Below are 10,141 nucleotides of genomic sequence, written 5' to 3'. Positions count from 1 at the left end.
CAGATACTTAAATCTTCCAAGAGTTGATGGGCAAGAGCTGAAAATTTAAAATTTGCAAGAATAGCAAAATTTCAGCCGTCGATTTTTTCCCCTCCGACGATACACGTCAGTAGAATTGGATATCCCAAACAAGTGCAATGTGGCCTAAAATTCTTCAAAACACAAATAGGCCAAAGGGCACACTATCGGGTTTGATGCTGTGTATTATTAAATGCAATGACTTTGGCATGCTTATGAGCCATACAACAAGCAAGTGCATGGAAAAAGAAACAATTCAAATTGGTAAATAGTGTTGGATCTATTAAAATATCCTTGCACATGCACAAATTGCATTTTTTCAACTTCTTCCATTTTAGGGTGAATCTAGATACCAATACTAACAACTATCAATGTTTTAAGACCATCATGCACTAGTCCCAATAGTTTGGATTTCAAAATTTCTATCCATTTTGGTTTTCAACAAATCAAAAGAAAGTTATGGAGCACCCCCTCAAATCAGTATGCATGTATCACTTTAGCACAACATTGGAGGCTCATTAACCCATGCATAATGATCTCATTTAGGTATGTCCTTGGGTTGAGGAGAAGCTCACGCAGTGTACTTTAGAATGATTACTTGGTTGCATATATATATAGAACAAAATTTTAATGTTTTTGAATAAATTTCTATATCCTATAGTCTTTAGGATGCATGCTTCACATGCAACATAGCACTTATAATGCTTTAATAGTCTTGTTCCAAATCCGTATTCCATAATTTTTTGCTCTCATGTTCAAGTTGGAATGTGTACTATAACTTGAATACAAAGTTTGCCAAATTTCATTGGTCAATCCATAAGTTATGGGTCATGGAAGATACCCATATATAGAAAAGTTCCTGAACCTCACTAAAATGGCTACACCCAAGCAAACAATGACCCATAAGATCTTGAGCATCTAGGAATAACTTGTAGTTTAACAATATTTTCATTGATGCACAAGATGACTTTTGTAATTAGCTCAGCAAGTTTAGTACAAATGACAACTTGCCTTAATGAAAATTTCGTTTAACGAGCATGACTAAATTGACTATTTCTTGAGCAGGCCTAGAGGATAGGATGAATTTAAATAATGATGCCTACTTTCAACTCCTTAAGGAAAACATGAACATATGAAGAGGTTTGGTGACTGCACTCAATTCCAATATAGATGTCATAGAATTAGGCCCCTTTCTTAGTCTAGTATCAAACATGAAGAGCAAGAGAACTACGGTTGTTTCTCATGTCTATAAGGTGGCTAATCTATGGCTCTCTTGTAAGGCATCAGGTCAATAGAGCTTTTTTTATTTTTCATATGCTAATTCCTCACAGTGAGGATTTTGATAGGAATGACAATGTATAAATCTGAGGATATAATAAAAATATAAAATTTTTCCTACCCACAGGAGAAAAAGGAATCATGTTACAATGTGGCTAAATCTCCAACTCACACATGCTATTACAAGGCTCTCTTTCTCTTCTTGTGCACACCTAGTGCCACATTTGGGAAGCCCCTTTTTCATCTTTAGGAGTGATGGCCTCCATTCCAAATGCAAGTTTGAATGGTGTTAGGCTCCTGGGCACCTTGAAGAAAGTGCGCTATGCCCACATTAATGTGTAAAGTCATTTTCTCGCTCGTAAAATTTTCGTGGTGGAGTGACTTATTTGAGGTGGTCATTTGGAATTTGCACAAGGGGATTTCACAAGGTAGTGGAGATGGTGGGGACCTCAAAATCGAGATGCATGCTAGTGAAGGGCCTCCACATAGAAGGAAGGGTGGTTCCATTGATCACTAAAGGGCACCTTCTGTATAAGAGATATAGAGAAGAGAAGAGAAGAGAAGAGATAAAGAAGGAGTAGGGAATTGTCTCTGGGAGGAAAACGGGTGAAACTGCCGACCAATCGAAGCTCATGAGCCAATTTCACTCGGTTTGCGGCCATCAAGGTATGGGGGAGGCGGTGAGACACGTGGCATTCATCCCATGGTTCATGTGATTTTTGAAATGGATATAATGGTGCACATTGAGCACCTTTTGCTAGCCATTAGATCAAAGGAACGAATCGTGTGGTCAAGAAATGGTGGCAAATATGAACCGTTGATCAATTTTGGATCGAAGGGCCATACGATGCCATAGGTCGCCATGCAATCTATCCCCATCTCTTCCCCATCTGTGAGATCTCTGCCCCCTTTTGCACCATTAGATGGGTTAATTGATCCAAGGGCTTGGAAGAGGCACTCCTCTCACTACAAGGCATAGACACTTTTTCGATGGTTACGCACCAACGTTTAGCACATGCGGGGTGCTAATCATCGATATGCAAAGCGGACTTAAAAAGTGTCGCTATATAGCGAACTTTTATAATCATCGCTATATAGTGACACTTTTATAAATGTCGCTATATAGCGACGTTTATAAAAGTGTCGCTACATAGCGACACTTACCAGACTTGTATAAGGTCATTATATAGCAACGTTTTACAGAGAGTGTTTTTCCCTATACCAACCTTTAAAGGTAGATTTATCCAATGACAAAAAAAAATTATTTTCATATATGTTTGATCCTTTGAAAGAATAAAAGTACAAGAGCATGTACATCAAGTTTGAAGCTCATATATTCATGTCCACTTTTGAGACTTGGCTTCAGTCTAGTGTGCCAAACAAGTCTATCTCCAACTCTATACTAAGTTGATCTCCTATATCATCATCGTACATTCACGATAGACTTGATCATCTTCTTCAATAAAGTCGGGTGATTCTTGATGATCGTCATCTTCTTCCTCAATATCATGATCTCCATTTTCCTCCCATATGATGTCATTATGCACATCTTCCTCTTGGCTCATATTGTGACCTTCATCGTCTTCTCTAAATCCATCTAGATGAATTGGATCCGGCATTGGTAGTGGCATCTGAGCCATATCCACATGATCTCTATCTTCATATCCACATTGGTAGTGTGAAGGTATACGCACACCACGCTCCTCCTCCTATCTCAAGGTTTTGTGTAAATATAAGATCTTGTCTCAAGATTTCGTGTCATATACGCATGCAATATTAATCACGAACTCAAATAGCATTGACTTTCCGATGATCCATCACCATGTGCACCACCAATGGTGGGTACTGGTTTGGGCTCCTCCCCATACATCCTCAAGTGGTGCATGACAATATGGCGTTGATGTCGTACTTCTCACTTGCAATGAGTGCAATGAAAATGCAATCTCTCCGTAAGCCACTCTGCACTCCCAAGCATTGGCGCATCATCTAACAAGCTTTCACTCGTCAGTTGGTGGGTACTGGTTTGGGCTCCTCCCCATACATCCTCAAGTGGCACATGACAATACGGTGTTGATGTCATACTTCTCGCTTGCAATGAGTGCAATGACAATTCAACCTCTCCGTAAGCCACTCTACACTCCCAAGCATTGGCGCATCATCTGATAAGCTTTCACTCATCCCTTCCATCTGCACACCTCCAAAGTCACAACACAAAATGCAAGGAAATCCATTAAGGTCCAAAAAATAGCGACCCATGAGCTCCTTCCCTCTCTTCTTAGATCAAGTGCCTTAAGGTATGAGTGTCGCTATATAGCGACGCTATATAGCAACTTTTAGGGTTTAGTATCGCTATATAGTGACATGTTTATGATATGAGTGTTGCTATAATGTCGCTATATAGTGACGCTTTTAGGGTATAAGTGTCGCTAAGCGACGCTGGGAGACTAAAACCCGAAACACCGCATGATGCTGTCTTTCACAACTCTTATGAGAAAAGCAAAAATCTCTCCTCCCATGCTTTCCTCCTCTATTCCCCACACTCCTCACCCCTACCAAGCCCCTCTCCCATTGACACTTGTGCTCCCTCTCCACCCTTCTCCCTCTCTACTTGTGTGAAATGAAGTTTTTCAAGAAGGTGTGCCTCTTTAAGCAATGTAGGTTCATTTTTTGTGAGATTTCATTTTGTGATAGTTGAAGCATGTTTCTCCTTGCATTGCTAAGCCTATGTGCTAATTTTTATGCTTGATTTTCAGAGATAAGGACAAAAAATGAGATTTGCTCTTCTCTTTTTGATATTTCTCTTCTTCCTCTTTCCTTTCCTTTCGTGCTTTCTTTTTGTTTGTAGGCTTATGCTTGTCTTCTCAATCCAATCGCTTTGGAAAGTTGCTTCTCCAAACTGCTCCTTCCTCTAACTAGTTATCTGAAAAATGATATGTTTTCTCTCTTTTGTAGGGCCAGTCCATGAAACACCGAGTGGGACTTTTCTATGTAAGAAAGTGCTTCTTCTTTTTTTCTTTTTTTGTTTCCATTATTTGCATTGGTCTACAGCTAGCGCTTTAAGTGTTAGCTGTAGTGATGGGCGTAGGAACCCTTTCTTCCCCTCTCTTCTCTTATTTTCTCTTCTTTCCCTCTTTTCCTCTTTTCCTCCCTCTTTCCTCCGTCTTTCCCCCCTCTTTTCCTCCCTCTCTTATTTCCTCTTCTTCCTCTCTTTTCTTCTTTTCCCCTCTCTTTTTTCATTCTCTTTTCCCCTCTTCCTTCCTCTTCCTTTCCCCTCTCTTATTTCCTCTCTTTCATCCTCTTTTCTCTTCTTTTCATAAGCATATGCATTTGCCTATGCTTATGCTCATATGCTTATGCTTATGCATGAGCATATGCTCATATGCTTTTCCCCTCTTTTTTCTTCTGTTTTTTTCTCTTCTTTCTCTTCTTTTCCCCTCTCTTATTTCCTCTCTTTCATCATCTTTTCTTCTCTTTTCATAAGCATATGCATTTGCCTATGCTTATGCATGAGCATATGCTCATATGCTCATGCATAAGCATAAGCATATTCTGTCTCTTTTTTCCTCTCTTTTGTTCTTTTCCCCTCTCTTTTTTCCTTCTCTTTTCCCTTCTTTCTTTCTCTTCTTTCTTTGCTTTTCCCCTCTCTTATTTCCTCTCTTTCAGCCTCTTTTCTTTTCTTTCCATAAGCATATTCATTTGTCTATGTATCTCTCTTATAAGCTTATCTTTTTCTCTTTTTTCTCCACTTTTCTTCTTTTCTCCTCTATTTTCTTATTTTTCCCTCTTCTTTTTCCTTCTCTTATGCTTATGCTCTTTTCCCCTCTCTTTTTTCATTCTTTTTCCCCCTCTTCCTTCTCTTCTTTTCCCTTCTCTTATTTCCTCTCTTTCATTCTCTTTTCTCTTCTTTTCATAAGCATATGCATTTACCTATGTTTATGCTCATATGCTTTTTCCCTCTCTTTTTTCATTCTCTTTTCTCATCTTCCTTTCTCTTCCTTCTCTTCTTTTCCCCTCTCTTATTTCGTCTCTTTTATCCTCTCTTCTATTCTTTTCATAAGTATATGCATTTGCCTATGCTTATGCTCATATGCTTATGCTTATTCATGAGCATATGCTGATATGCTTTTCCCCTCTCTTTTTTTCTTCTCTTTTTCCCTCTTCCTTTCTCTTCTTTCTCTTCTTTTTCCCTCTCTTATTTCCTCTCTTTCATTTTCTTTTCTCTTCTTTTCAAAAGCATATGCTTTCTCTATTTTTCTCTTTTTTCCCCTCTTTTCTTCTTTTCTCCTCTCTTTTGAAAGGGTAATTTTGTAACAAACAATGTTGTATATCTTTGACATGTATATGCTTCTGTCGCTTAGCTCGTGTGAGTGATTTTGTATCACCCTTTTCACAAAGAAAATTTTGTAACAAACAACATTCTTTTAAATTACTTTTAAAAAAACATTAGTGGGGCAAAACAAGGCTTGGTGTGGCCTTGTTTAGTCCCACTAATGTTTTTTTAAAGCTTCTGTTAATCATCGCTATATAGCGATGTTTACCAGTGTTACTATATAGCGATGTTTAAATACTAGCGTTGCTATATAGTGACATTTATTAGTGTCGCTATATAGCAATGCTTATATAGTGACTGTTCTTTTCTGGTGCTAATAGCGACGTTTTTGCGCCCGTCAAAAAAAACTTTTTAGTGTAAAAAAGGTCGGTATTTTCGTCGAAAAAGGGCCTGTGCCTTGTAATGTCTTGAGCCCTTGGGTGCAAAACAGTCTGATGGCCACAAGGTGCCATTCGTGGCTCCTTTGGAGGGTCATAATTATAATGTACCCAGTCACTTTTAACTGGTTGCTAGTAATCTACTCGACTAGCCTATAGAGGATGGATAATTATTACGAAGGAGTTCAGATGTGAATGTCACGATTCACCCTCCGTCGACTCTAGTTCTTGATAAGAAGGTAATCTCAAGTCCTTGGTGAATTGACCAAGGGAGGCCATTTTGGACAATGCAAATGGTGAGCGACGGCAGCCATTGCTCGTGTCGCTCGCCATTTGTATTTTCTCGAATGGTCAATTTACGGACGTCAAGAGCCCATGGGAGACGTTAGTAATTTTCATTTTGACCAATGACTTCTGGACTGTTCATCTTTCAAGATCGACAGTGATGTCTAGGAATTCTTCTGACACCGAAAGCGACGTACAAGGGGCAAGCGACTTAGGAACCGTCCCCACAGGGACTCTAGACTATCATCGGAGGCAAGTCTAGGTGTTCGGGGAGCATCCCCATAGGGCTTCCTTCGTGTTCTTTATTGTCTGCATCGCCCTACAGTGAAGAAGGTTTGGGAGGTGGGGAGAGGCACGCCCCACATCTTCATCCCAGGATGTGCTAGTTGTTGGGAGCCTCGCGCCTTTCCTGAGCCACACAAAGTCTGCAAGGCTTAATAAAGCGACCTGAATGGGAGAGGGCAGGCAAAATGTATTTATTGCCTCGACTCACATCACCGACTGTAGCCAACATCTCCTTCTTCCTATGGGGAAGGTGAGAGTTTTGTGAGACCCTCCATATTATCCGTCGTGCAACCTGCCTAGCGAGGGTATGGGGCTAGGCAAGGGTATGGGGACGGCCTCTTAGGATGCAATCTACCTACCTAGCGAGGGTATGGGGCTAGGCAAGGGTATGGGGACGGCCTCTTAGGATGCAATCTGCTCGAATGCAAATCCAAGTTTCTCTCATCAACCACGGACCTTGACTTCCCTGGATTTTACAATCTAAGCCAGGAAAGTGCACTTTCTTGACTCGTCAAGTTGTTGGGGTTGTGACTTGTGATATGCATGGGAGGTTCAGGATTTTCCATTCACGTATGAGCACGTCTTGCGAAGATATCAGATCGTGCAAAAGTTGCCGCGAGCTTTGCTAATTCGCCATAGCTTCTCCTCATACCTTTGCTTCTCCATAGCTCATCTAATTTCCTCTTCCCACTCCTCACCACCTCCACTTTTTCCACCATGCTGCTCGAATCCGCTCTCGCTGAGCTCTCCCGGCCCGATCCTACACGCCACTCTCATGACGATCGTCAAGATCCTCACTTCCACCATGCTCGAGCAGATCAACTCAGCTATCCCACAGCTGCAGCACAGCAGCCCCCCTCCATGCCCCTGCAGATCTCCATCGACGATGCCGAAGCCTTCATGCACCGTAGGCTCTCTGTTTACGAGAAACAGATCTCCATCGATCCGCATTCCGTGTCTTATCGAACACCGGGAACCGTTCCATTCGACTGGGAAGCAGAGCCGGGCAAGCCCAAGTTTGCGCCTCCTTCCCAGCAGACTATTTCCTCGCAGTCTGCTCTGCAACCTCCTCCGAGGCTGAGGCTGTCCACGAGCACTACATCTTCAGCCCAACACTCGCCACGGTCTATCATCTCTGGGAAGGTGAAAAACATTTTGCGAGGCAGAGTACTCTCCAGACCTGCAGTGGTCAAGACTTATCGGGATAATGGAACGGTTAGTGTGAATTCGGATCCAAGTTCAGACTACTCGACCGAAGGATCGTCGCCAATCAGCACACTTGACCATCCGAGAAGCCCAGACCCTCCATCTCTTGCAAGACACACAATTTTTGCTGGCCAGAGGAACCGATATTCTGCCCCGCTACCAAGTCCACAGAGAATGGGAAGCTACAGAAAATCGCAGTCGTTTCAGGTGCGTCATGCGGACGAGTTTTCTTCCGGTCGAGAAGAACGGTACAAGCTGAGTCCTTCTGATCTCCTGGACGACGCGGCGAGCTTGCAGCGGGTGGCATTTCAGGCCACTGTGGAAAGGTATACGCAGGTCGAGTTTCCACGAAGTTCTACGGCCGATATGAGTTGCTGTAGTTTCTTCCAGTTTACGAACCACAAAGCTGCAACTCAGGATCTGCGATCGGAAGTGGAAAAGAGGTCTATGAACTCTGACAATTCTAAAAGCGGCCACAGTGCTTCCGTTCGCAGCGAATCTGGCAGCCCCGTTATCCAGCATTTTGACAACAGTTCAGACAACTCGATGGAAATGTTTGAGTGCGCTTTGTCAAGCTCCGGTGATCTTGAAACAGATGATGCAGCTACATCAAGAAGGATAGAAAGAGCGGAAGAGGTGGTGCTGTCGTTCAACGAGACTTTCTCTCCTGTAGCATCGGCGTTTGTCTTCCATCCTAGCGAATCCTCCCCAGCACCGATGCCCAAAAAAGCGTTGAAGACTACTAATACTAGCAAGGCAGGATCAAGGCAAACCTCTAGGCGGGTGCACTTCAATCTCGAGTCAGCCGTGCCCGTAGCAGATCAAGTGCAGGAAATTAGAGAGGATTCCTCCAGCCTGGAGATGCAAGCTTCCCCGACTCTCACAAGGTGCAGAACAAGAAGAACTTTGGACGATGTAGTAGACATGAGCAGGGTCACGGAACAGTTCAGAGAACAAAGGGTGGTGGACAGAGCCGATTTCTTCATGAGTCTCGTGAAAGCAGATGCTGAAGCATCGAGGCAGCGACGGAAGGAAGGTCTAGCAGCTTCGGCTTCCTACAAGGTGGGTATTCTCAGCCGTTCTTATGGAGATACGCATTTCGTCATAGTCCCGTTAATGAGCTTTTAAGTGTTTTGGATGCTGCGCGGCTTTTTGATGCTATCCACATTGTTGAGCATGTGTAATTAGCTCTCCAGAGAAACGTTTTCAAAAGATTAAATAGATACAGCTTAGCATATGATGCATAGAATAATCTCTTTCACCGGACGCTTTCCGGTGAGCGCTTACATATGATCCGTAGAATAATCTCTAAAACTAATGCCTTATATGCGGACATCCGAGACAACTATAATAGTAGTATATACTCTTCATTGAAATGTTCTCACGATAACGGTGTTCCTTGCTCTTGCAGCCCATGTTCTTTCGACCGGAAACCAACTGAAGGCAATCTTAACCAAAAGAGCTAGCTCGTTGAATCGCTTCTTGTCCATATAAGCTAGCTTGGGACGTGATCACGAGCTACCACATTGTTGTACTTTACATTTAGCAAGTCTCCTTATCCTCAAAGGATAATAGAACTCATCGTCTTGTAAGCATAATGATTTTCATTTTCTCCAACATGTAGCTAGACATAACGATTTTCATTTTCTCCAACATGTAGCTAGACATGTCCATTGGAGTCATGCAATGAATAATGTACACGATTTGTTGAATAATATTACATGATTTGTCCAAGAAGCATACCTACATATAGCGTTAAAATGTTTTGTTTCCTCTATTAAGTCATTTAACTCGAAAAAAATGCAAGGTCCTTTTCTAATACTTGCTTAATCTTACATTTTCTTCAGCTTTCTTAACCATAAATCCCATTTGTAAATAATGTATTCATGCATCTATAGAGGAAAAGCATTATATCCATGTGAAATACATAGTCTCAAGGAATCATAACCATTCAGTCATTTAGATATTTGTTATACCTTGCCCTTTAAGGTTTACAAAAAAGTGTAAAGCGATATAGTAGGTTATATGCAAGATTTCTCGTAGGAGATTTAAATTTGACTGTTCATTAGTCAATGTGAGGTTTCTTAGGTCTTTTGAAATGTGAGGGTATAGCCTTTTTTTATGAGGTTCAATGCATTTTTGCATATGGGTAACCTGCATGACCCGTAACTTATGCATTGCTTAATGGAAACCAACAAAATTTGTCTTCGAGTTGTAGTACACATTCTAATATTGAACATGAGCCCAAAACATCATATGGAATAAAGCTTTGAAATGAGACACGTAAAGCGTTACAAGTGCTATATTGCATGTGAAGCATGCATCTTGAATACTATAGGATATGATAATTTATTTAAAAGCA

The 10,141-nt window shown here is 41.6% G+C and overlaps 1 protein-coding gene across 1 annotated transcript; it reads left to right on the top strand.

Moving 5' to 3' along the window:
• The first annotated feature begins 7,290 nt into the window (after positions 1-7,290).
• On the top strand, positions 7,291-8,907 carry LOC147892118 (uncharacterized). The gene has a single exon (XM_087388576.1). It carries the CDS (start codon positions 7,291-7,293, stop codon positions 8,905-8,907), a length of 1,617 nt encoding a protein of 538 aa, XP_087244702.1.
• The last annotated feature ends 1,234 nt before the right edge of the window (positions 8,908-10,141 follow it).

Source organism: Dipteris shenzhenensis, chromosome 17 (genome assembly GCF_047967505.1).
Source record: "Dipteris shenzhenensis isolate YYH24624 ecotype China chromosome 17, Dip_SZ_1.0, whole genome shotgun sequence".
Taxonomy (NCBI): Eukaryota; Viridiplantae; Streptophyta; class Polypodiopsida; order Gleicheniales; family Dipteridaceae; genus Dipteris; species Dipteris shenzhenensis.
Note: the sequence above shows the minus strand (reverse complement) of the source record. Positions and strands in the feature narration are given on the sequence as shown.

Bases quoted from the DNA above. Each gene is read 5' to 3' on its own strand.
- LOC147892118 (XM_087388576.1), top strand. From the start codon at position 7,291: ATGCTGCTCGAATCCGCTCTCGCTGAGCTCTCCCGGCCCGATCCTACA.